Raw genomic sequence first — 27,953 nt, forward strand, 5'->3', positions numbered from 1 at the left:
CTCATAGCACACACTCAATAAGTATGTTACTACTACTATTATTATTATTAAGGTTTACCTAACCCTTAGGTGAGGGCAAAGAAACAGAGAAGCACTGCAGCTGATGGGCGAGTTGTATGTCTTTGGTGATTGGGCCCTAAACAGCCAGATTTGCCTTGAGTACTTAACGTGCAAGATCTGCATCAGGTTGTCCCAAACTTATTGCTGTTTCCATAACCAGTGAGTTTTAACCTTACAATGCAACTTACTAAACATTCCTTATTGTGCTTTGTGCATTCTACTTAAAAAAAAAAAAAAGGGCTTCCCTGGTGGTGCAGTGATTGAGAGTCCGCCTGCCGATGCAGGGGACACGGATTCGTGCCCCGGTCCGGGAAGATCCCACATGCCGCAGAGCGGCTGGGCCTGTGAGCCATGGCCGCTGAGCCTGCGCGTCCGGAGCCTGTGTTCCGCAGCGGGAGAGGCCACAGCAGTGAGAGGCCCACGTACGGCAAAAAAAAAAAAGTATTAGCCACATGTTCCAAGAAGAAAACTTGATTTTATTCTCCATATGCAAAGCTGCTGTCACAGTCACTGGTTTTGCCAGTGTTTATTATGCGTTCTGTTTTGCTTCGATTGGCATAATTTCATGCTACATTAGCCCTATGAGGAAGATTCATGGCGAATGATATCCAGCAGTTTCAATTAGCAAAGATGCCAGGTGTGTGGTGTTGGAAAATTGTAATGGGAAGATTCTAACCTTGTTCACAGAGCACCCTGTTGCCCAAAACATTATTTTAACATCTGTTCAAGTCACATTCATTAGCAGCCATTTGCAGTATTGTGAATGGAATACTGATTTCCAAAGACAAGGCAATCAACAGTTGCTTGATTTGGAAACCAAACAGTTCCTGTTATTTTGCATGACAGTGTCATCCTGTGGCTGCAAAGAATGCTGTTCTGGTTTGACTAATAGAAAGCGGCACTGACTGCAGGATTCTCTAGAAATCTGGTAGGTTTGTGGGAAGGGCTGGAGAGGGCTTTCCCTTGCTCTGCATCTCCCAGCCGCCACGGAGCCAGCTTTTCCACTGGCCCAGCGTGCCATCTGCCCACCCTCTCCTCGTTCTGCCCTGGTGCGGCTGCATCAGTTCCCACGTGGGCTGTTACACAGCTGCCTGCCACTCCTGCTTCTAGCCTTGTTTCCTCCAGTGGTTTCTATACATGGCTCCTGCCTGAGTGAACTTTCTAACATGCAGATTGTTTTACCTCCCAGAACAAAATCATTCAGCGGCTCTCCGCTAGCCACAGTGAGGCAACCCAAAATGTGGCGCTTGGCACGCTAGGCCCTCAGGGTTCCTTCCTGAGAAGCCTCATCCCCCTCTGTCCCCGTCCAGAAACTTCATTCCCTCTAGTCACCTTTCTGCTCAATTGCTTTCCTCCTGAAAGAGTTCCGGACCACCACCGCCCCACCCCACCCCCGGCAGACCCACTTCCCCTGTGCTCCTACAGCACTTTGTAACATCAACCAAAAAAATAACGCAAGAGGCTGCAAATCAGAAGAGTTTACTGGGGATCTTAAAAACTGCAATTCGGAAGACAGATCCGGGTAACCCCAAAAGAGCGTTCTGGGAAAGCGAAAGAGTCAGGAGCTTATAAAGGCAAAAAGCCGCACAGTTGTTAAAAGTTGCCTGCCAATAATTGTGATGGACTGTGACGTAAGTCAGAAAATACATTGTCCTTAAGGAATCACAAGTTGTTTTAGGGTAGGTGTCTGATAAATAGAAAGACTGTCATGAGTTATTATTTTAGGGTAAGTGTCTGATAAGTTGATAGGTTGTCGGGTTTCTGGCAGATGTTCTGGATGACTTCACCAGGTCAAAAGGTCAGATTCCATCCAGGCTGAGACACGCATAGGTCACATTTTCTTTTTTTTTTTTTTTTTTTTCCTTACGTTATGCGGGCCTCTCACTGTTGTGGCCTCTCCCATTTGCGGAGCACAGGCTCCGGACGCGCAGGCTCAGTGGCCATGGCTCACGGGCCCAGCCGCTCCGTGGCATGTGGGATCTTCCCGAAATGGGGCACGAACCCGCGTCTCCTGCATCGGCAGGCGGACTCTCAAGCACTGCGCCACCAGGGAAGCCCAAGGTCACATTTTCTTGATGGCCTCCTGGCTCCGCCTTAGAGAGCTCTCTTGCCAATACTCATTCCATTTGTACTTTCCTTTCAAAGTACATAGTCCATAATAAGAAATAAAGCATTGTGACGTCACTAGTTGTTTAATATCTCTCCACTAAAACGAAAGCCTCTTGAAAGCAGGAGCTATTTCCTTCATTTTCATCTTTGAATTCCCATGGCCTGGCATGCTACAGGCAGGCAATATCTATTTGTTGGGTCAAACTTAAATTGTAAATAAATAGTATAAATGTATAATTTCACCATATTTTAACTAAAAAAATAAAATGTTAAAAAAATAGTAGCTACCTTTCATTGTGTGTTTACTATTTGCAGGCACTTGGGTAAATACTTTTTATTTGTTTATTTATTTTTTCATAATTTAAATTTTTTATTTATTATTATTTTTGGCTGCATTGGTTCTTCATTGCTGCACGCGGGCTTTCTCTAGTTGTGGCGAGGGGGGCTACTCTTTGTTGCGGTGCGCAGGCTTCTCATTGCGGTGGCTACTCTTGTTGCGGAGCACAGGCTCTAGGCGCGCGGGCTTCAGTAGCTGTGGCACGTAGGCTCAGTACTTGTGGCTCACGGGGCTTAGAGAGCAGGCTCAGTAGTTGTGGTGCACGGGCTTAGTTGCTCCACAGCACGTGGGATCTTCCTGGACCAGGGCTCGAACCCGTGTCCCCTGCATTGGCAGGCGGATTCTTCACCACTGTGCCACCAGGGAAGTCCCAATACTTTTTATTTTGTCAGTGTTTCCCAAATTTCAATGTATACATTTTTTTAATTTGACTCATGTTTACTAATATAAATGTATTTTAAAAGAAAAATGTATATGACTACCACATGTGAAAAAATAGCATCACTTGCCATAAACAAACATAAAGAAATAAGCCATGTAATATAAGCAGAAGTGTATTTAATCAATTTGTCAAAATGTTCTCCAATGAGAAGAAGAAAAGTGTTTAAGATTAGCCAGGAAATAAATATTCAGCTCAGTTTTTCATAGCTTAAGAAAAAAGTATGAGGATCTACAGTAATGTTTCAGTTTTGATGTAAACGTGCACCAAGAATTCTAATTCACGTGCATTCATAGTTTGAGAGGTGATTACATATAATTACTCTTTTGACAGTTCCTAACAAAAGTGATGAAAGCGATTTTTGTTCAACAAATTTTAGTTAAAAGAAGCCATATGAAGAGATTGCCAAAATTTGTACTTGTGTAGAGTTATTTGGTAATGACGCCCAAAGTGATGGAAAACACATTCCTTATTCACCTGAGGCTGCCAAGGGGACTGGAAAAACACTTGTGAGAATCTCTTTTTATTAAGTTGTTAGAGTCTCTTTTTAGTTCAAAATTTTCTCAGCAAGTTCTGAGATTTGAACTTGGGCTGAGTTCAAAACCAATGTGGTCAACTAACAAGAGGAATCAAGCACACCGTAATCAGAGTGCCCCTCCCTAGGTCCAGTTTTAGGGCCGTTGTGTACACCTTGCCTCACCTGTGGACTTACTGCTTTGTAGGAATCAATTCAAGTTGTTCAGATGAGCAGATGTATCTGCAGGTTATGGTGATTTGCAAAGTCATCCAATCATGCATATTAACTCAGAGGAAAAAATGGTATCTTTCAGAATGACTTTCTCTTTTTGATTTGGATGGACACTGGGAAAGACCAAAAGCTTCAATGTGAACCAGTACCTGTTGCCCATCTCTACACAAAGCTAAAAATAAAAGTTGACAATTCAGTTAAAATGGACAAATTTAACCATTTAAACATCTTGATTAAATATCTAAGTACTTCTCTTTACCTCCAGACATTTGAGGGCTTCTCTGTGTTTCTCTTAGTGCATAGATTTTAGATTTTAATTCTGGAATGATAGCTTGAATAGATGGAACAAGTCCTCTTGGCTTTAGCTCTTTCTGGGTTTAACATGTGGTCACTGACATAACAGTTCTCCTAGTGAAATGGACCCACTGTGGTACACTCTCACACTTGTAAAGAATTATGGCAAAAAAAGACAGTTATTGAACATTTGAAATATATTCTGTGTGTAATAGGCAGAATCATGACCCTCCAAAGATGCCCTAATGCTAATCTCCAGAAGCTGTGAATATGTTACCTTATATGGATAAAGGGATTTTGCAGATGTGATTAAGGTTAAAGACCTTAAAATGGGAGATTAAACTGGATTATCTGAATGAACGTAATCTAATTCCATGAGCTCTTAAAAGTTGAGACCCTGGGGAGACCTTCAAGATGACACAGGAGTGAGATGTGGAGATCACCTTCCTCCCCACAAATACATCCAGAAATACATCTACATGTGGAAAAACTCCTACAGAGCACCCACTGAACGCTGGTAGAAGACCTCAGACCTCCCAAAAGGCAAGAAACTCCCCACGTACCTGGGTAGGGCAAAAGAAAAATGAATAAACAGAGACAAAAGAATAGGGACTGTATCTGCCCCTCTGGGAGGGAGCTGTGAAAGAGGAAAGGTTTCCACACCCTAGAAGCCCCTTCGCTGGCGGAGCCTGTGGGTGGCAGAGGGGGGAGCTTCGGAGCCACGGAGCAGAGCACAGCAACAGGGGTGCGGAGGGCAAAGCGGAGAGATTCCCGCACGGAGCATCGGTGCCGACCGGCACTCACCAGCCCGAGAGGCTTGTCTGCTCCCCCGCCGGGGCGGGCGGGGCTGGGAGCTGAGGCTCGGTCGGAGCGCAGGGAGAGGACTGGCTGCGTGAACACAGCCTGAAGGGGCTAGTGCGCCACTGCGAGCCAGGAGGGAGTCCGGGAACAAAAGGAGAGATCACTAACAAAGTATAAAAAATAAAATAAAGTTAGAAAAATAAAGATTTATTAGGAAAAATAAAAATATAAAAGAATCAACAACAAGGAATCAACAACGTAAAATAGAACCCCAATCTAAAAGAGGAAAAAAGAAAGGAAAAAAAAAAAAAAGCCCTGGCTATGGGGGTGGAGTTTAGACAGGGGTGGAACTTAGGCAGGGGTGGGGTTTAAGGTAGGGCAGGACCTAGGTTGGTGGGGGGGGGGTGACGTTTGAGCGTAGGGTGGGGCCTCTGCTTAAAACCTGTGTGGAAGGGGAGCGGCAATGTAAGTTGAATACAGGGAGGGGGATTATAGTGGTCATGTCGAAACAATCTACCATAAGACACATCTTTTTCCTTTGTACTAATACATAATGTGGGGGGTGAGTCTTTGAAGCCATGTGAATCCTGTTTCTCAACTTTTTACTTGATGGTTTTAGCATCCACTGATATCACACTGGGAGTTACAAAATGGTGATTTTCTGTTTTATCATTTCTTCTACCTTTATTAGCTGGATTTCAGTAAAGAAAAAAGAAAAACTCTTCCTTTCCCTCTCTTTTCTGTATCTCTTTTGTGACTATCACTATGGACTCATGGACCTTTAAAGTTCAATAGATTATAATCCATAATTTTATTTTTTTTTCTTTTTTCTTTCTTTCTTTATCTTTTCTTTTTCTCAGATTGTCTCAGATTTGGTTTGCGGGATCTCCTTCAAACTGACTTCTATGTCCCTTTGACATTATCTCATTTGATGTCTTATGTTACCTTGTTTATGTTACCTTGGACTTTCCCTGACTTGAGTTTTGGAATCAGCTGGAGGATTCCAAAGATCCTGAATTATTTCCAATGGGCAAATGGTATAGAAACCAAGAGCTAGGCATTAGATATGTTCAATGTTCTGAAATTTTGTTGTTTTTAGACCCTTTCTGTGGACAGAGCTGGGAAATAACACACACACACACAATCATGAATTTATACTGTTATACCATTCAAACCTGACAGACAGGGTTCTCCTTCACTTTTGCCATTTCATATCCAGGTACATGAGGGAGTTTAGTTTGTGACAAAGATAGCACTTCAATCAGTGAGGAAAATATGGTTCATTCCATACATTGTCTGGGGGACATTTGGGTATCAATTTGAAAACAAACAAATCCCTACGTAAAGCAAGTTCCAGAAGAGTTGGTAAAATGAGTATAAAAATACTAGAAGAATTGCTGGAGAAAAAAATGTATAATGTTGGGGACAGAAAGCACTTTTTCAGAAAGATGAAACCCATAAGACATAAAGGAAAGGCTGACAGGCCTGAGGGTGAAACGTCCTGCACAATATTCCTGTCAGTGAAAGAAGTGGCATCACTGGGTTGCAGTCCTCGTGAGTTTCCAATTTTGAGAGACGTTGTCATGTTGTCTTCTAAATAAGAAGTGCGTGTTTCCATTTTAAAATGAACAAAGGGACTTCCCTGATGGTCCAGTGGTTATGACTCTGCCTTCCAATGCAGGAGGTGCAGGTTCGATCCCTGGTCAGGGCACTAAGATTCCACATGGCTCACGGCCAAAAAACCAAGACATAAAACAGAAGCAATATAGTAAGAAATTCAATAAAGACTTAAAAAAAAAATGAACAACAACAACAAGTAACTAGCTGCCTTCTTGAGGGCCTTGAAGGAAGGTTGGGGACCAGAGGTTAGACCCCAGACAACCACGAAGCAGTAGAGATGCTGAACACATTTCAGAGATAGAAGGATAAAATTCTCCCATTATGATTCTGCCAGGGTCAGCCCTGGGTTGAGGTGATATGATGGGGCCTTGGAACCACATGTCAACATGTGCCCATCCTCAGGAGTCTAAGGACATATGTGCCCAACCTCAGGAGTCTAAGGACATATAGCAATTTCTCAGTAGAATAACCACAGAATTACCATTTGATCCAGCAGTTCCACTTCTGGGTATACACAGAAAAAACTGAAAGCAGAGACTCAAACAGATTCCTGTACACAGTGTTCATTATTCACAATAGCCGAAAGATGGGAAAAACCCAAATGTCCCTCAACAGATGAATAAATAGGACTTCCCTGGTGGTGCAGTGGTTAAGAATCCACCTGCCAATGCAGGGGACACAGGTTCAAGCCCTGGTCCGGGAAGATCTGCATGCTGTGGAGCAGCTAAGCCTGTGTGCCACAACTACTGAGCCCACATGCCACAACTACAGAAGCCTGTGTGCCACAACTATTGAAGCCCATGCACCTAGAGCCTGTGCTCCTCAACAAGAGAAGCCACCGCAATGAGAAGCCCGTGCACTGCAACAAAGAGTAGCCCCCGCTCGCCGCAGCTAGAGAAAGCCCGTGCACAGCAACAAAGACCCAACGCGGCCAAAAATAAATAAATATTTTTAAAAAGATGAATAAATAAACCAAATGTGGTATATACATACAATGGAATGTTATTTGAGCTTAAAAAGGAATGAAATTCTGATACATGCTATAACACGGGTGAACCTTGAGGACATTATACTAAGCAGAATAAGCCAGACACAAAAGGACAAATACTGTCTGATCCCTCTTTCATGATGTTATGGACTGAACTGAGTCCTCCCACGGTTCTCATGTTGAAGCTCCAACCCCCAATCTGACTGTATTTGGAGATGAGGCCTTGATGAAGGTAATTAAGGTTAAATGAGGGGAAAAAAAGAAAAAACAGGACTTCCTTGGTGGTCCAGTGGTTAAGACTCCACGCTCCCAATGCAGAGGGCATGGGTTCAATCCCAGGTCAGGGAACTAAGATCCCGCATGCTGCATGGCGAGGCCTTAAAAAAAAAAAAGTGTTAAATGAGGTAATAAGGGAGGGGCCCTAATCCAATAAGATTAGTGTTCTTATAAGACACCAGCTAGTTCTCTCTCTCTCTCCTCCTCTCTCTCCTTCCGTCTTCCATTCCTTACCAGGAGTGGACATAGTGAGTAGGTGGCCATCTGCACGTCAGGAAGAGAGCCCTCACTAGAACCATCCTGGCACCCTGATCTCAGACTTCCAGCCTCCAGAGCCATGAGAAAATCAATGTCTGTTGTATAAGCCATCCAGTCTGTGGTCATTTGTTACGGTGGCCTGAGCTGACAAAGACATATGGGGTATCTAGGTAGTCAAATTCATAGAGATAGAGAGTAGAACAGTGGTTACCAGGGGCTGGGGGGAGGGGAAGTGGGAGTTCTCATTTGATTGGTACAGTTTCAGTTTAGGAAGATGAAAAAGTTCTGGAGCTGTGTAGTGGTGATGGTTGCACAACAATGTGAATGTACTTCATGCCACTGAACTATATGCTTAAAAAACATAATTAAAATGGTAAATTTTGTTATGTATATTTTGCCACAATTAAAAAAGTAAAAGTTTTTTAAAATAAGAGGAAAATCTCCAACAACCTTAACAACTAAAGAATCTCAGGGGCCTCTTGTGGCCTTTCTGAAACCCTGATTCTGCATGATTATCCAAGGCCAAGGTGCCATCTCTCCCACGGCCATGGACACAGTGAAGGTGCCCCCCCTACTAGGGCCTTTGGAAGGCACACAGTTCAGCAGATAACAAACTGGAGAACAGTTTAAGTTCTTTCTGAATGGGCTCTGGAGCTCTGCTGTCACTGAACTGAAAAGTCTTTTTCCCAAGAGGGAAAGAAAAATTAAGAAGAAAAATATGTTCGCAGCTGGAGCCTGAATTAGCAGTTTTGTCTCCAAAGACCGGAAGGCACCTGGTCCCAAAAGACTTTCTATTGAATTTTATATGGCTTTCAAAAATAGGCTCATTCTGAGCTGACTGGCAAGATTTCATTCTGTTTGTTTGTCTAACACAATTTTATCTAAGTTCAAGCCATCACATAACATTTTATTTATTTTTTAGCGGGGAGAAGGCTACACAAAATTACTGTCATAGCTTTCCTAGATTGAGTTGTAGTTTTGAGAACTCAGGAAGCTTAGAACAGAGCAAAGCCCATGGTATCAGAGAACACGGCAGTCAGGGGTACAACAGACCAACACTGAAAGCCAGGGAAACCTGCTTCGCTGAGCAGGTTCTTTCTGTGTCAGGCAATATCTGCATGTTCTCAGAGCTTGTTGGAAATGCAGGACCTTCCACCCAGACCCACTGAATCAGAATGTGCATTTTAACAACTCCCTAGGAATGCATGTTAAAGTTTGAGAAGCACTGCTCCTCAAAGGGTGCTCTTCAGACCCCCCTCAGCCAAACTGCCTGGAAATATTTATTAAAAATGCATCTTCCATATACCTGGACAAAACTCTAATTCGAAAAGATCCATGCACCCCAATGTTCACAGCAGCACTGTTCACAATAGCCAAGACATGGAAGCAACCTAAATGTCCATTGACAGAGGAATGGATAAAGAAGATGTGGCACATATATACAATGGAATATGACTCAGCCATAAAAAAGAACGAAATAATGCCATCTGCAGCCACATGGATGGACCTAGAGATTATCACACTAAGCGAAGTAAGTCAGACAAAGACAAATATCATGTGATATCACTTATATGTGGAGTCTAAAATACAACACAAATAAACATATCTACAAAACAGAAACAGACTCATAGACATAGAGAACAGCCTTGTGGTTGCCAAGGGGGAGTGGGGTGGGGGAGGGATGGACTGGGAGTTTGGGATGAGCAGATGCAAACTAGTATATACAGGATGGATAAACAACAAGGTCCTACTGTATAGCACAGGGAACTATAGTCAATATCCTGTGATAAACCATAATGGAAAAGAATATGAAAAAGAGTGTGTATATATAAGTATAACCAAGTCACTTTGCTGTACAGCAGAAATTAACACAACATTGTAAATCAACTAGACTCTAATAAAAAAAAATTTTTTTTAAATGCTCCTTTTTGGATCCTGCCCAAGAACTAGGAGAATTACCTCTTATGATTCTTAGGCAAAGCAGTGTGAGAACTGTTGCTGTAGTTCTCCCCCAAAAGCAGCCCAGCCCTCGCCTTTGGGAACGGGGGTTCTGGAATGTGAGGTCCCCTGACAGGGGGAGGGGGGAGGGAGAAGTGAAACTGTGCAGGCAGGATTCTAGGTGGCGCTGACTCTACACACCCGGTTTGGACGGATTTTTTTTTTTTGCGGTTCGCGGGCCTCTCACTGTTGCGGCCTCTCCCGTTGCGCAGCACAGGCTCCGGACGCGCAGGCTCAGCGGCCACGGCTCACAGGCCCAGCCGCTCCGCGGCACGTGGGATCTTCCCGGACCGGGGCACGAACCCGTGTCCCCTGCATCGGCAGGCCGACTCTCAACCACTGCGCCACCAGGGAAGCCCCCAGACATTTTTCAAATGTCATCAGTTGCCTCACGAATATCCTTTTCCTGGACCAGGATGCATCGAGGAGCACATATCATACTTAATTGTCCTGCCCCTTCAGTTTCCTTTGATCAGGGACAGAGTCAATGAGAGCCTTTCAGTGACAGATGGCTATGACAACAATGACAACCCACTTGAATTTCGTGCTCACCTTTGAATTCACGTGGTTCTCAAACATCAGTGTTCATAAGAAACACCTGGGGAGCTTGTTTAGCACGTTCACTCCCAGAGAAACTGAATCTGTAGGGTTTGGGTGACGTTTGGGAATGTGCATGTTTAAAAAATATTTATTTATTTATTTATTTAGGCTGCCGTGGGGTCTTTAGTTGCAGCATGCAAACTCTCAGTTGCAGCATGCTTGTGGGATCTAGTTCCCTGACCAGGGATTGAACCCGGACCCCTGCATTGGGAACGAGAATCTTACCCACTGGACCACCAGGGAAGTCCTCGGAATGTGCGTTTTTCTCAGCGTACTGGGAACTATGATGTAGGCAGTCGGATGGAGGACGAGACTTTGAGAAACATGCCCAGGTGAGGCTGGCACAGCTTCAGTTAACACTTGCAGTGCAATCCTCCTTCTACAAGGACAAGCCGCCTCTATTTCTTAAAAACATTTTCTGAAGCGTTACATTGACTCAGCACATTCCTAGAGACAGTGTAGACCTGCGTCCCACCACTGCCCCCATTCATAACACAAGTGCCTGAGCAGCAGGTCGCCCTGTTCTGCGCTCGGCGTTGTCACCTTTCCTTTTCCGCGTCTTCTGGGCAGTTGGGGGTTTGCTCTTTTGCAAAGTTTGCCACAAGGGGGCACCAGTGACTTCCTCCTAGTGCTAATATAGTAATAGTGCTCGTCACAGTTGCCAAATTAGCAAACAAGTAGCAAGTCTTTGAAGAAAGAGTCATAGGACACCTTATCAGCCGGACTTTTCCACCTATGTCCTCAATGATCTGGATCTTTTTGCCTTTGGTGGCATTAGGATGAATCCAGAACCACTTGCTTTGGGCTGTCTCTCCACTGATAATAGAGAGATCTATTTGCATAGAGTTGGGTGTGCAGGCTTGGTTCCGTTTGCAGGGGTTTGATCTGGGCTGTCCTGCGCTGCAAGGCCACTGTGAGTAATGCAGCAGTTGTGTAGAGGCTGAGACACAGAACTGCAGGCTTGACACACTCTCCCCATCAGGTCCTTGTGATCTTTTTCTTTTTACATCCCTTTCCCCTGGGGCCAGTGGCAGAAGTAAAGCTCTTCACACATCCTAACACTCACCCTCATTATCCCGAGCACTGTGCCAGTGGTGAGTTTATCGTTCAGTGGCAGACAGGACTGAGACCAACACCTATGCTGAGCCTAGTGGTGGCTGGTACATGTTCAGCAACCAGCACTCCAAACAAACAAACAACAAACAACTTTTAGTGTTTCCCAGTTTCTGCGGGGATAAATACTCCCATCATGGCCGATTTCAAGCTATCAACGAGACATCATTGAACGCCGAGTTGGGAAGTGATGTGCAGAGGCCCAGCTGTACATAGTAGGTCTACCTCATAAACACAGTAGAAGTAAGCTCGAGAGTGTAAACTGGATGGAGCAAAGTAACTAGGAAATGATGAGGTCTGTTTATTATCTTTGATTTAAAAAAAATTTTGTGATAAAACACACAATATAAAATTTACCATCTTAACCATTTATTTCAGTAGCGTTAAGTATATTTACATTGCTGCGCAAGCCCCAGAACTGTTCTCATCTTGTAAAACCCAGTTTCTGTACCCATTGAAGAATATCTCCCCATGTCTCCCTTCCTCCAGCCCCTGACAACCACCATTCTACTTTGTTTCTATGAGTTTGACTACTTTGGATACTTTATGTAAGTGGAATCATACCATATTTGTCTTTCTGTGGCGGGTTTATTTCACTTAGCATAATGTCCTCAAAATTCATCCATGTTGTAGCATATGACAGGATTTCCTACTTTCTAAAGGCTGAATAGTATTTCACTGTATGTCTATAGCACGTCTTCTTTATCCATTCTTCTGTTGATGAACACTTGGTAGTTTCCACCTCTTGGTTATCGTGAATAATACTGCTGTAAATGTGGGTGTACAAATAGCTCTTCTAGACTCTGCTTTCAATTTCTTATACATATGTGCCCAGAAGTAGAATTGCTGGGTCATATGGTAGTTCTGTTTTTAGTCTTTGGCGGGACTATCACACTGTTCTTTAGCATTTGAACCACTTTACATCCCCACCAGCAGTACACAAGGGTTCAAATTCCTCTGTGTCCTCACCAACACTTGTTATTTTCTTTTTTTTTCTTTCTTTTTTTTTTTTAATAGTCATTATCCTAATGGGTATGAGATGGTAGTATCTCATTCTGGTTTGGGTTTGCATTTCTCTAATGGTTAGGCATGTTGAGCATCTTTTCATATGCTTGTGGCTATTTGTAATCTTCTTTGGAGAAATGTCTATTCAAATCATTTCCCCATGTTTTTATTGGATTATTTTGTTGTTAAGTTATAGGAGTTCTCTATATATTCTTTTATTAAAAACACACTTTTTAATTGGAGTATAGTTGATTTACAATGTTGTGTTAGTTTCAGGTGTACAGCAAGGTGATTCAGTTATACATATATACATATATCCATTCTTTTTCAGATTCTTTTCCCATCTAGGTTATTACAAAATATTGAGTAGAGTTCCCTGTGCTACACAGTAGGTCCTTGTTGTTTATGTATTTTATATATAGTAGTGTATATATGTTACTTCCAAATTCCTAACTTATCCCTCCCCCCATACCTTTCCCCTTTGGTATCCACAAGTTTGTTTCCTATGTCTGTGAGTCTGTTTGTTTTGTAAATAAGTTCGTTTGTATCAGTTTTTTAGATTCCACATATAACTGATCTCGTATGATATTTGTCTTTCTCTGTCTGGCTTATTTCACTTAGTATGATAATCTCCAGGTCCACCTATGTTGCTGCAAATGGCATTATTTCATTCCTTTTTATGGCTGAGTAGTATTCCATTGTATATATACCACATCTTCTTTATTCATTCATCTGTTGATGGACGTATAGGTTGTTTCCATGTCTTGGCTATTGTAAATAGTGTTGCAATGGACATTGGGGTGCATGTATCTTTTTGAATTATGGTTTTCTCCAGATATATGCCCAGGAGTGGGATTGCCGGATCACAGAGCTTTGTGGTAAGTTTTAAAATCAGGAAATGTGAGACCTCTAACTTTGTTCAAGATAGTTTTGGCTCTTCAGGGTTCCTTGAGAGTCTATATGAATTTTAGGATGGATTTTTTCTATTTCTGCAAAAATTGCCATTGGGATTTTGATAGGGATTGCTTTGAATCTGTAGGTTGTTTGGGGTTGAACCGACATCTTAACAATATTGTCTTCCAATCCATGAACACAGGCTCTCTTTCCATTTATTGATGTCTTTATTTCAGCAACGTTTTGTAGTTTGCAGTGTATGTCTGTCATTTCCTTAAGTTTATTCCTAAGTATTGTATTTTTGATACTATTGTAAATGGATTTTTTTTTCAATTTCCTTTTCAGATTGTTCATTGTTGGTGCATAAAAACACTACTTACTTTTGTGTTTTGATCTTGTATCATGCAACTTTGCTACTTTTGTGTATTAGTTCCAACAGGTGTTTTTGAGAAATCTTTAGGGGTTTCTCTATATAAGGTCATGTCATCTGTTACAGAGATAGTTTTACTATTTCTTTTCCAATTTGCCTGCCTTTTATTTCTTTTTCTTGCTTAATTGCTCTGGCCAGGACTTCCAATACTATGTTGAATAGGAGTGGTGAAAGCAGGCATCCTTGTTTTGTTTCTGATCTTAGAGGGAAAGCTTTCAGTCTTTCACCACTGAGTACGATGTTTGCTCTGAGGTTGTCCTATAGGTCTTTATTATGTTGAGATAGTTTTCTTCTGTTTGTAGTTTGTTGAGTGTTTGTATCATGAAAAAGTGTCACATTTTGTCAAATGCTTTTTCTGCATCAGTTGAGATGATCATGTGTGTTTCTTCTATCATTCTGTTAATGTGGTGCATTATATTAATTGACTTTTGTATGTTAAACCCTCATTGCATTTCAGGTCACTTGGTCATAGTGTATAATTCTTTTAATGTGCTATTGAATTCTGTTTGCTCATATTTTGTTGAAGATTTTGCATTAATATTCATCAGGGATACTGTTCTGTAGTTTTCTTTTTTTGTATCATTATCTTTGTTTTTATATAATTTATTTACTTGTTAGTTTATACAATTTATTTTCTAATAATGGCTGTTTAACAACCAGTTCATAAAATTCCCGAAAATTTAACAGTTGATTCTCATGAGTCAATGTGAGCTGGCTCCAGCATATTACTGTCCAGACTTTTCATGTATCTTTTCCTTTTGCAATTTAGGCCACAGTAAATTGAGAGACTTCCTTAATTTCTCATAATAATAGGAAGGGCAAGAAACGAAGGGTACCTCCGTGTGTCAACTTATTTGGCAAAAAATAAAAACAAAAAACAAAACCCCAGAACAAGTATTAAGCTGTGAGTTATTTTCCCGGTTCCCACCTGACTGCATCATCTTGACAAAATGAAATTTAATTCTTTTTAGGGGAAGGCACTACATTCTTTATCTTTTTTTTTTTTTTTTTTTTTTTTTTAACTTAGATTCCCAGTAGTTGAATTGTTTACTCTTTTTGAAACCTGCATTAAAACGAAACAGTGGGCAGTTGTGGCATTTTTTTTTTTTTTTTTTTTTTTTTTTTAACATTGGCCTGAGTGAGTACTGTACTTGCATGGTCTCATTTAAATCTCCCAACAATGTAGGTGCTATTATTTTCCTCGTTTTAGAGATTAAGACACTGGGAGAGGTTAAGTAACTTACACAACGTCACACAGTTATGCGTACAGCCAGAATTTGAACCAGAGCTGCCTGGGCTTCAGCTGTCATCTGAACACACATTGGCACATGCTAGGATATATGGTGCCCCATCTGATCCTTGGTTGCTGATACAGAACTGTGTCCCTTGTCCTCCGGTGCTGACTCTCTACAGCTCTGGCTCCATCTAAGTAAGCTCTATCCGCACCTCCTTAGAAGCATGGGGTAAATTTCAGCTGCTTTACAATGCCACTCCTGGACCATGAGAAACTATGTAGGTATCTCAGGCATTAGTCACCTAGATATGCCACACAGTCATTTTTGATTCTTACCGGTCATAATGTCATATCATTTGTATATATTGTTGCAACTGACTTGCTAAAAAATGTTAAGCATTTTTTGTGTCAATGTTCATGAGGCACATTAACCTGTAGTTTTCTTTTGTTGTAGTTTTTTGTTTTTAAATCTATTTCTTCTGGAGAGAGCTTTGGTAATTTGTGTCTTTTAAGGGATTTTTCCATTTCACCTGTCAAATTTACTGGCATATAGTTTTTAATATTTCCTTGTATTTGAATTTCAGTAGAATCTGTAGTCATGTTTCCTCGTATACTCCTGATATTGGTAAATTGTATCTTCTTTTTATTCTCATTTGTCTGGCTAGAGGTTTATCAATCTTATTGATCTACTCGGAGAACCAGCTTTTGGTTTCATTGGTTTTCCTACTGTTTCACTTTTTAAATTTTCCTTCCATTCTGACCTTCATCATTTCCTTTCTTCTGTCTGCTTTAGGTTTAATTTGCACTTCTTATTCTAGTTTTGTAAGGAGGTAGAAGTTTAGGTTATTGATTTATTTCTTAATTTTTGGTATACATTTCCTTCAAGTGCTGATTTAGCTACATCTCACAACTGTTATGTGTACTTCCATTTTCCACAGTTTTCCAGTGTCCATAGTTCAAAATATGTTCTAATGCCCCTTTTGATTTCTGCTTTGACCCATATGATATTTAGAAGTTTGTTATTAGGTTCCAAATATTTAAGGGCTTTCTAGATCTTTCTGTTAATACTAAATTCTATTCTAGTTAGAGCAAATACACTGTATGATTTAAATCCTTTTAAATTTATTGAGACTCGCATTATGGCCCACAGTATGGTGTACCTTGCTAAACATTTCATGTGCATTTGAAGCAAATGTGTATTCTGCATTTGTTGGATAGAATGTTCTAAAAATGTCAATTAGGGCAACTTAGTTGATAATGTGGTTCAAGCCCTCACTGATTTTCTGTCTACTTGCTCTATCAAGTATTGGAAAGGGGATACTGAAACCTCTAATTTTAATTGTATATTTGCCTATTTCTCCTTTTAATTCCATCACTTTTGTTTCATGTATTTCTGAATTTCTGCAATTAGATGAATAAATGTTTAAGAATGTTATGTCTTCTTGATAAAGTGATCCTTCTATTATTATGGTGTGACCTTTTAAAATTCCTGGTAATACTCTTTGCTCTGAAATGCACTGTCTGATATTAATATAGCCACTCTAGATTCTGATGAGTGTTAACATGGTATAATCTTTCTCCATCTTTTACTTTTGTCCTATTTGTGTCTTTAGATTTGCAGTGGGTTTCTTGAAGGCAGTATATAGATAGGTTTTTCATTTTAATACCATCTGACAATCTTTGCCTTTCACTTGGGTTGTTTAGACCATTAGCATTTAATGTTATTATTGATGTGGCTGGGTTTAAATCTACCATGTTCATATTTGTTTTCTATTTACTCTGTCCTCTGTTTCCTTTTTCTGTTTTCTTTTGGGTCAATAGAATATTTTTTACGATTTTACTTTATTTTCTTTCCTGCTTATTAGCCGTACCTCTTTTTTGTGATTTTAGTGGCTGCTTTAGGACTTAAGTATACATCCTTAACTTAGCACAGTCTACCTTCAAGAGATATTATACCATTCTGAGTGTAGGATCAGGCCCCTAGGCCCTCTTCCTTCCCTGACTTTTGTGCTACTGTTCTCATATATGTTCCTTCTCCTTGAGTTATAATGCCATAATACACTCTTATTATTTTTGCTTCAAAAAGCCAATTATCTTTTAAAGACTTAAAAGATCAGGAAAAGAGTTTTAATGCATACACATATATTTACCATTTCTGATGGTCTTTGTGTACACCCAGATCTCTGATACCATTTTCATCTGCTTCAAGGACATCCTTTAACATTTCTGGTATCAGACGTCTGCTTGCGATGAATTCTGCCAGATTTTTTATGTATGAAGAAATATTTCACCTTCGTTTTTGAAAAACAACGTTGCTAGGTTTAGAATTCTAGGATGAGAGTTTTTTTGTTCAGTGAGGATATTGCTCCACTGCCTTTCAGCTTGCATGTCTTCCAGTGAACATCTGCTGTCACTCTTATTTTTCTCTGTAATATGTCTTTTTAAAAATTAGTTATTTTAAAGATTTTTCTCTTTATCATTGATATTTAGCAATTTGATGATATGCTTTAACAAATTTTCTTCGTGTGTGTGCTTGTGGTTCGTTGATTTCCTGAGGTCTGTGGATTGTCTTCATCACATTTGGAGAAACTTTGGTCCTTTACTGTATTCTGAACACCTAAGCCAGAGTGAGCCTGTTCTGACCACATCACTCCTCTGCTCCAAAATCCTAAGTCCTTTAAGTCACCTAACGGGCCCGCCACGAGCAGCCTCCCCGATGCCCTCCGACCTTACCTACTCCCCTCCTCTTCGCCTGTGTGCCAGAGCCACGCTGTTGTTCCTTCAGCAAACCAGGCACATGCCGACCCTTGTATGCATCCTCTGCACCCCCCCACCCGCCCCATCACCTCTGTGGGCACTTCTCTGCCCACCCTACCGGGAACAGCAACCTCCACCCCATCCTGGCACTGCTTCTCCCCTCTCCTTGCTTTACTTTCCCCCCAAATACTTACCATAATAAAATTTAAATTTTACATATTCATCTTGTTTTTATCACTCAATGAAATTATAAATTCCATGAGGGCAGGAAGTTTCTTCACTGTAGTAGGACCTAAAACAGTCCCAAGCATACTAGGTAATCATTCAATAAATAAATGTTGAAAAAAATGAACTGGAAAGTAATTGCTCACGCTCCCATGACCGGCCCTGCCCCCGCCTTTACTGAATGATTTTAATTAAAGTCACACAAAAGTTCTTGGGTTGAAAAGAAAAGCAAACGACCACTACACATTAGTTTGTCAACATGTAATGCCCTGGGTTTATTTTGTGAGAATTCTATCACAATTTTTCCAGGTGGGATTAAAAACCTTAAGGATAATGTATGCCATTGGACTGGGCATTCAGACTTCGGTACTGACAAAGCACTAGTAGTAGTCTGTTAAGTACCATTCTCTTCACAGAAGAGAGGTCAAATATTTCCAAAGGAAGGCACCCGATATTTGTGGTTCTGGCCTTGCAGCCTTCTGGAGAATCTTAGAAGGAAAAAAGCTGGCTGGCTGTTTTTAGAAACTGGAATGATGATACACGTACAGCAATTACTGCATTCTTCTCCCTTATATCCTTTTTGTAAGAACAAGTAAAGAATGAAGTCTTTGAAACAATTCGACAATAAAAAAGTACAATTTTTTCTTGTGCTAAAAAAAGGGCAAGACAACATAAACTCCAGTTGTAAGGACTCCATCTGCATACTTGATTTAACACTTTCTGGTGTGGAAGGAAATGGGACTACTGGGCTGTTTGCAGAGCAGCAACATAACATTAGTGCTTTAAGTACCAGAAACTACCCACAGCTCTGTGGGCAGGTGGGGATGGGAAGATTCAAGAGACTTCATTTTTAGCTCGTTACTTGTCCTAATGATAGTAGACCAGGAAAATCCCCTTTTAACAGTACATTCCCCATTTTTAAAAAACTGATGCCTTTTTTTTTTTTGTAAAATTCTGTATGTATGTCACCATTTTTTTTCACATGATACACAGAAAACTCAGGGACCCAGAGGGGAACCAAGTTATGTTATACCATTTACAAAATACCAAGGAGTCCACAGCTACCTAACACATTTACTACAGCACAGGAACCAATGAAGGTACAGTGTACAAAACTGTAAACACGGCACAATAAATAGATAAAACAGCAGGTTCTGCACCATGCACATGATGTGATGACACCTCATCTCTACACACTCTCACATCTCACACTCTTTGTTGCAATTTATTTCCCTCCCCCCCCACCCCCAAGTGCAAAGCATCACAAATGAACATCTCTGTATTCAAGTAACATATATACAAGGGTATTACAAATATGCAGTACTGTACAGATAATTGCTGTATTCTTAATTTACAGATGTTGATTTTTTTCCCTATTAACAGTAAGAAAAGAAAAATTGAAGCATGAGAGATGAGCATTGCTGTCAAGTCCCCACAGCTGCCACAGAAACGCATGTGCTGCATTCCATCATCCCTTGCATTCAAAATGCTACTGATGCATAGCACCTAATCAAGTCCCCAGGCTGCGGCTCCACTCCTGAGGAAGCTACGTCACCTCCATCGCTACTGTATTGTCTGCTATGTTATTTAGTGCTGGCTTTTCTGATTCATGATTTTCCCTGTTGAAAAAAGTTCAATAAATTACTTATCTGCAATCAATTTAACAAATCAAGATGATCTTCCCAATAAAAAGTTTAAATGTTTTTAATAATAGAAAGAGATCTGACTCTTTTGGGACAGGATAGCAAGTACAGGAATATGAACTTTTATGGTTTATTATTAGGAACACACAACCAGAAGTCAGGCTTGTGTCCGCTGCACATTCCATGGTCAGCTACATTACCAACAAACCTGTAGTAGCACCCAAGCAACCTAGATGTTACAACACATAAAGAATAACCAAGCTTTAGTTTATAGTTCCCATCTCCTCCTCTATTAAACCTTTCCTAAGAGTTTTAAAAAGGAACAATGTGAGTGAAGGTCATTTATGTCAGGACTTTTAAATCTGAGTTTTTTCTCTACGTGGAGCTGAGCAATCAGAAGACCAGGGTCCCCGCTGCCGCTGCCCCTCGACTGCCGATGTGCTCTGGGAGCTCAGTTCCTCCTCTGGGTCTCAGTTCTTACTTACTTACTTACTTTACTTACTTACTTTTTTATACAGCAGGTTCCTATTAGTCATTCATTTAATTAATACACATCAGTGCATACATGTCAATCCCAATCGCCCAATTCATCACACCACCGTCCCCACCCCGCCGCGGCTTTCCCCCCTTGGTGTCCATACGTTTGTTCTCTACATGTGTCTCAATTTCTGCCCTGCAAACTCAGTTCCCTCATCTTTAAACAGAGGGGCTAAAGTAAGTGATGCGAACGTTTCCCTTACACTTTGAGTCTCCCGTGGTTATGTAATTCTGTCGTGATGAAAACCACGTATTATATATTTAAGTAAGAGCTATAATTGTTTGGCTAGCTATGACTAGACCCAGAATATTTAGAATGGATAAGCACTGAGCAGATGTGACTACCACGTAAGTTCAGAAGCAGAAGGGATGCACGGGTCCAGAAACCAATAGCTGCAGTCTGTTGCTACGAAGCCTGCTCCTGCCCTGGGCCACTCCCAGCTGAGGAAGTCTACGCGTCAGAGCGGCAGCCAAGACGCCTCACAGTCCGGCCGCCAACGACTCCAACTTCTACCACTAATCTTCCCAAATCTCTAGACGAACTAGGTTACTTGGTAACCTCTGAAACACATACGTATTTCCCCAACTCTTTTCTTCCTCCCTTCTGCCCAGCCAAGATGAAATCTGATTTTTTTTTTTTTTTTGGTAGAACATTCCCAGAATATCCCTGGTGTAAAAAATATCTCTTATATGGAAATTACAGCCACACTCTATACATGCTAATTTGACAAGCATATTATATTTTGTGATACCTCTAGAACAATTTTTACCTATTACTTACAATTAATATTATTTAACTTTTCACACTTTTATGCTCATCTTCTAATTCAATTGAAAACTCCTGTCTTTCTCTTTTTGTTTCCCCTCAAGTAGACAGCAAGATTTTAATTCTCGTTAATATTTAAAACAGAATTAGAGCCTGAGCAAACATTCTAAACCATCTACTGAAACCTAAGAAAACAAGTTAGCATAGAAAATAATGGTTTGATTAAAAGTTGACCTGGCATGAATACTGTAACCTTTTACATTATTTACATTATTAAGAGAGGCTTAATTAGTGTACTAGCCATGGTGGGTTTTATCAATTCTGTCTACGTGAGAAGCTGTGGAAGAAATCATAAGCAGAAGAAACATTCTAAAGAGAACTCCTTCGATCCAAAGGTGAAATAAAGAGTGAGAATATTATAAGCTCTTATTATACTAAGTCATGTCCCAATCATACATGCAATATTCACTATACTCCTTTGAAAGTTCAAATTCTCAGCAATATTGAATTATAACATCTATCTGTTTAGTTCTTACATAAATAAGGAATTCTCATCTATCCATTTTTAATGTATAGAAGGAAAAGAGCAAAAAAACACAAAGAAATAAGTAGAGAGCAATGCCAGAGAATTTAAGTCAGATTTCATATTTTTCAAACACTTTGGGTTTAAATAACTACTCACCGTGGAACTGCATCTACAGAGGATGAAGACGGGACCTTGGAAACTTGACAGTTTGCTGCGGCAGCCAGCTTTAAGGCAGACGATGGGACAGCACTTAAAGTCCTAGGTATGTGTCGCGCGTTTATGGGGGCAAGAGAGTTTACAGTGGCGACTGATGAAGGTACAGTTAATCGGATGTTGTTCCCAATCAGAACCTGAGTTGTTGCAGAACTGGCAGCAGTCACTGGGTGACTCGGTGCACTGTGGGAACCCGCCGTCTGCGTCGCATTCGCAGGCTGTAGCAAAGCTGGCCCTGCCGTCGACGGACTCGTGTGGACAAGTGCCGGGGGTGCAGTACTACTGAGGTGTAAGCCCTTGTATACTCCTAGGGAAAAGGAAAGAAGCAGCTGAACAACCGCAACTCTGCTCCTTGTTTATTACAGACATACGTTACAAACATTATCAAAACACCTTAAACGTCTTTATCCTTTTACCTGAGGCTGGAAGGACGCCATTCACCCCGATTCCAAGCACCACGTCCTCCTTCATCTTGAATCCCATCAGTTGTTCTGATGTCACCAAAGCAGAAGCAGCAAATTGAGCACTGGCAGAATCCAAAGTCTTGGAAACAAAACCCTAAGAAGAAAATACAAAACAAATCTAATCGGCATCACTTAGTCTCAAATTATTACTAAAGCTACACAGGTTACCAAAGTCAGTCTGAATATAAATGAAAGTTGCGAACCACTGAAATATCTTCATCTCTCCGACAGGCATAAATTTGATTAATGTTCAAATCATCTTATAACTCAAGGATTATGAATTTTGATCTTAAGTGACAATATATAATATGGAATTGCCAAAATTAACCTTTTATAACGTGGAAACAGTAAACCTCCAACAGTGTTGGACACGAAATATGCTAGTAAAACATTTCAGTGATTTGCAATGAATGAGTCAATGAATGAATCAGTTCATATAATTTGAATAAGTGAGTATGTAAAACTTCCTTCATCTAACTTATACATACATATACACACATGACCAAAGGCACCTTTGGGACAGTAAGATAACTATCCCTTTAGAACAGAAGGAACAAAACATCACATTCTAACTCAGCCTAGAAATTAAGAAGCGCCTTGAATTTTTTTTAATGAATTTTTCCTCTAAGATGCTTAGAGACACGAATCTCAGCCTTTAGTTAAGCCTTAAATATGTTTAAGTGGCAAACATTTATCATGCTTTAAGTTCAAAAGTGATTTAATAGTAAAAAGAGGTTATTTTAGCATAAATTTTAATAATAATTAAAACTCTCCACATAGAGAGCTGGGCGGGGTTGTATATTAAAGAGGTACATTCACAGACTACAGGTCAGACTTGAAGACAGGGTCTCCATCTCATCTACGCTTTTTAGTTTTACTTTTTAAAGTAGGTAGCAGAGGGCAACAGCTTCTGTACTCACCTGTGACATTCTTTCTAAACCCTGTACAGAATGGCTATGATGTAGATTCAGGTGAAAGCCACTTTGCTGCTGGTTAGATGCAAGGCTCTATGACAACAGTTGGTAATTAGAGATGAACTCTGGTGGGAAACCATGAGGGATAATCATAAGACAGACAAATCCCTCACCTGTGACGTGGTGGTGGAGGAATTACTACTTGCTTGCTGTTGCTGAATCTGTGCAAGCTGCTGTTTCTGCATGAGTGCCAGCTGCTGTTGATGTCGCTGGTATTGTTCGGCTGTAAATGCTGAACATAAAATGAGAAAACACTTTATAAAAAGGCACAGCTATCACATACATCTTAGAGTACACTAAAACAAATTTTAGCATTTAAGAAAAAATTTGCGCAGAATTAAAGCATTTTAGCATCCTGTTAAAGATCACTTCCAAATGAAAATTTCAGCACTTTTAGAACCACACTTAACGAGAGTGGCTTGAGTTTAAAGAAAAACAAAATGATACTTTCCGAGCTGCACATAGGAAAGAGAAGTGCTCACTTCCCAAGTTTCAAAACCATTATTTTTTTGTAAGCTGTGACACTTGTGCTAGACAGTGTAAAAGGTAATACCAGCTTTTTTCATCCGCAGTATTTGAAATTCAACTTTGCACTGAGCTTGAGAAGAAATCTGATAATCACCACTTAGTTTCTAGTTTATTCATACTACTGTCCCAATGCATTCAGATGATCCCTAGCAGTTCTGTGTAGAAACACTAATTGTGCTACATAGTTTCTAATTTTAGTCATTACAAAATTTTCCTTCATATGAAATATAAGGTTGTTGGTTTATTACTTTTTTTTTTTTTTTTAAAGAACCCATCCTTTAAGTTTAACAGGAAGAAAAGAAGCTCCAAAGGTTAATTAATTTTCCCCACCCAATTAACCCACCTGGAAAAAATCCAGTCAATAAGAACGGAGATGTTTATGTTGGTTTACTGTACAGAATGATGTCTGAGGAAAGACACTGTGTTATGCTACTTATGTTTGTCTATGGAGAGCTCAGTTCTAAAAAAAACAAACAAAAAAATGTTCATTTATTACTCCCCCAAAAAGTGTGTGCAGTTTTTAAAAAGGAAACCTTTTTCTTTTTCTTTTTTTTTTTTGCCAATTTAAAAAAAAGAAAAAAAAAAAAAGCACATACAATCACAACATCTGACTTTAAGGCTTCTTTTAAGAAGCCTGTGATGGTTGCGTAAGAACTATTTAAAACAGAAAAAAAAGGGTTATCATGCATCCCTGGGTACTAGGGAATCTATAAATCATGCATATTTCCTCAATCTAAAGTTTAATGTTTTCAAAATACTGTCAGTTAATTTGTTGTTGTCTTTAGTTAAAGACACTTTGATAATTTCTTTAGAATATTACTTCATCAAGTTTTGCAATTTTCACTTATAACTCGTAAGAATCTTTATCCCCCAGGATACAGCTTCTGCCTAAGACACCTACAAAATGCTTAGATAGATGTTAAGTAGAAATTCGACCATATCTTGAACGAATCAGAAAACTGTGAAATAATGTTTAAGAAAACCTCAGAAGTTATTAGTATTTACACAGGCTTTTATACTTGCGCTGAACTAATTTCTTAGGTTACAAAGGCAAAAAATAATTTCTTGTTGGAAAAATTCTACTTTTCATTTTCTTCTTTTGGGTGTTACAAATCTGTTTAGTTGATATATGTCCTTTGATGAGTTTCTCTTCCTACTATGTTTGTAATTCTCAGATCTGAATTCTACCGGAAAAAGCTTTTATTGATAATAGGATAATCCCTAAATATTGGCATAAACTTTATGTCAACGTGACCATTTCCATATAATAGAAACGTGTTAAACCAGAACTTGAAAAAAAAAAAAATGCTGCCCTGAAAGAGTGATTATAATTAAAACAATATCTCTATGTTGAAAAGAAATCCATAAAAGCAACTGTTTAAATCTAAAGATCCTTAATTTATTAGCTAGGTTCGCTAATATGCTTTTGTGATTTCTACTTTAATTTCCTAAGCTTGAGTGCGTTGCCTAAATCTTGAATTTCCTGGTTGGAGATATTTAATAAACTTAAAAAAAGAAGAACAAAAAAAAGGACCATTTCTGGAAGGTCACGTCATTACACAACTAGAAAACAATAATTTAGCGTTCACTGTAAAGATCTATATACAAAACTCCATTTACATGAATGAAAATAGTCTTTTGCAGAATTCTGCTGGTATTTGTTTTAATTTAAACATTGGCAATATTAAATTGGAAATCGACTTGAATAAAGGTTCCAAATATTTTTTCCCTATTTAAATCAACATTTCAGTCCTCAGTCTCTGAGGGTTTTGTGAATTTCACTTTTTTTTTTAACAACTGTTAACTTCCTCCAAATATAGATTTAGAAATAAAAATGCAACTGACATTTTAGATCACTAACGCTCACTGAGATTTTAGATCCCTATGTTAGCCTATTTCTTACATATCTCTATACTCCAGAGTCTAGTTATAAAAATTTCCCCTGGACATTTTTGATAAATGTTCTAGAAGAAATGCACAGAGTAACATAAGCTAGAAGTGATGGTAATAGAAACCATGGGTCTAGGGGCCAAGAGATCTTAATTTTTCTTTCATTCTCAGCTCTGTCATAACTGGCTGAGTTCACCTGAGCAAGTTATCTAATCGTTTGGGGCTCAGTATGTTCATCTGAAATACACGAGATTAAATTAGGTCATCATTAAAGTCCTTTTCAAGCCATGAGATGCTAAGATTTTATACTTCTTCTGAGAAATAAAATTCCAATCCAGAAGGCTGTATGAATGAGTAGGAAAGCTTGGACAAAGGTAAGGCAGTAAATTTGGGCAAATAAAATCTGAGCTGGGTTTTGCACTATTACTTACACAGGAAACTGAGCAAAGTCTAACCAAATGCTAAGTGGAAATAAACAAAAATGAGCACATTTCCCTGTATCTCTATCAAGGTAAAGTTTTTAGGTTGTATGTCTACCTCCAGATATTGTGTGGTAGTCAAGTATGCAATTCACATAAAGATGGACAAGGTGGTTTTGTGGACAGATCACCAAACCTAGAATCAGAATCATTTCAAAGGACCAAAATATTTTAGATCAGGAGGGATTCTTGGTGATTTCCTTCTATAATCTCACACTAGAGATGAAGAAACTTTCATCTGAGGTCACAAAGATATTTAGTAGTGGAAGGGGAAACAAAACTACCCCCAAACCAATGAGATTTTAAATATAAAAAGAAATAGACAAACGTTTGTTTGAGATTTAATATTATTTACAAAAAATAATCAAACTTTTTATGTACCAACAGTGTGCATCGTGCTTTAAAAGAAATCTCATCTATAGAGCATCTGACAGACAGGGGTCTAGGGAGGGGAGCAGAGTCACGGGAGGGACAAGATTAAAAGCTGAGAACAGGGAAGGAGCACAACAGGACTTCAAATATCTGGAGGACACTATGATGTGGGAGGGCAATAAACGTACTCAGTGTGCTTCCAAGGGCAAACAGGACCTGCAGATTTAAATTTAAGGAGGCAGCTTTTGCTCGATATATGGACAAACTTTCTAAACAAGACTACCAACTGCAGAATAACCTGATCTAGAAAGTTGCTGAATTTTAATCTGTCCCTAGAGATGCTGAGGCAGAGGCCAGAATCCACCGCTGTGTGGGTAGCTTCTAACAACCCTCTGGGGTAGGAATTTAGATGAAATAATCTAAAACTTTACGAGTCCATGTCTTATGCAAGGACCTATCATGTGGTAGGTACACCAGCACTGGGAATGGCCTAGTGTTCAGCCTGCTGGCCTTTAAGTCACATTCCTGTAGCTGGAGCAGATCAATGGAATGACTGGGGGCGGCAGGGCTGTGGGGGGAGAGAGGTGACAGGTACTTAGGAAAAAGTAAACAATTTGAAAATTCAGTTTGAGAAGATGGATTCTAGATTACCAAAATGTATATTTTGTTTAAAAAAAAAAAAACCCAAGAAACCCAAACACCTGTTTTAAAAGATACTCAATTAGAAATTTCTCTGAGCAGTACACAGGCAGAAAATTATTTTAATACAAGAGAGAAGGGTAACTATAAAGAAATAAACATAAGCTGAAATGACTCCAGACAGTATTACAGTACGACTGCCTGATCAGTAAGCCTGAACTGATAGACTGGAGGTTCGTGAGCACTTATCAGTTACCTAAAACATCCAGTCTGAAAACAAAAGTTTGTTGTAATTCATATGACGGCAAAACACGACCAAACCTGAATTCATTTGGCTGCAAACATCTTGAACGTGAGGTTATTTGTGGTCAAAGTTTCCACTGAGTGTGACTATTCTCGCACTTCACTACACAACTGTGGAACAATTAATGTATTTCACTATGGGTGTTACTCCAGAATCTGCTAAGGAAGTAATTCTGAGTTTTGAACCACATCTGGGTAAGGATAAGGTCCCACAAATCTACAAAATCTAACAATGAAAATATTCAGTGTTCAAATCTAGAGTTCCTTTTTTACCGTAATATTAAAATTTTATGCTAATAAGGACCTACTGTAGAGCACAGGGAACTCTTATCAATACTCTGTAATGACCTATATGGGAAAAGAATCTAAAAAAGAATAGATAGGGGCTTCCCTGGTGGCGCAGTGGTTGAGAGTCCGCCTGCCGATGCAGGGG

At 39.8% G+C, this 27,953-nt stretch overlaps 1 protein-coding gene across 4 annotated transcripts in view; it reads right to left on the reverse strand.

Moving 5' to 3' along the window:
• Positions 1-18,397: 18,397 nt before the first annotated feature.
• Positions 18,398-27,953, reverse strand: part of EPC1 (enhancer of polycomb 1) — a 95,277-nt gene continuing 85,721 nt past the window's right edge. For 3 of the 4 annotated variants that reach the window (XM_007446557.1, XM_007446556.1, XM_007446558.1), the window contains exons 11-14: positions 23,423-23,541; positions 22,288-22,429; positions 21,815-22,178; positions 18,398-19,805 (exon numbers count right to left, since the gene is read on the reverse strand). In XM_007446557.1, coding sequence (XP_007446619.1) covers positions 19,733-19,805; positions 21,815-22,178; positions 22,288-22,429; positions 23,423-23,541 — 698 coding nt within the window. In that variant the 3' untranslated portion in view covers positions 18,398-19,732. Of the gene's footprint in view, positions 19,806-21,814; positions 22,179-22,287; positions 22,430-23,255; positions 23,343-23,422; positions 23,542-27,953 lie in introns of all 4 variants that reach the window. The other variant, XM_007446555.1, reaches the window with a different exon arrangement.

The sequence above is a fragment of the Lipotes vexillifer genome, unplaced genomic scaffold, assembly GCF_000442215.2.
Source record: "Lipotes vexillifer unplaced genomic scaffold, Lipotes_vexillifer_v1.1 scaffold229, whole genome shotgun sequence".
NCBI lineage: Eukaryota > Metazoa > Chordata > Mammalia > Artiodactyla > Lipotidae > Lipotes > Lipotes vexillifer.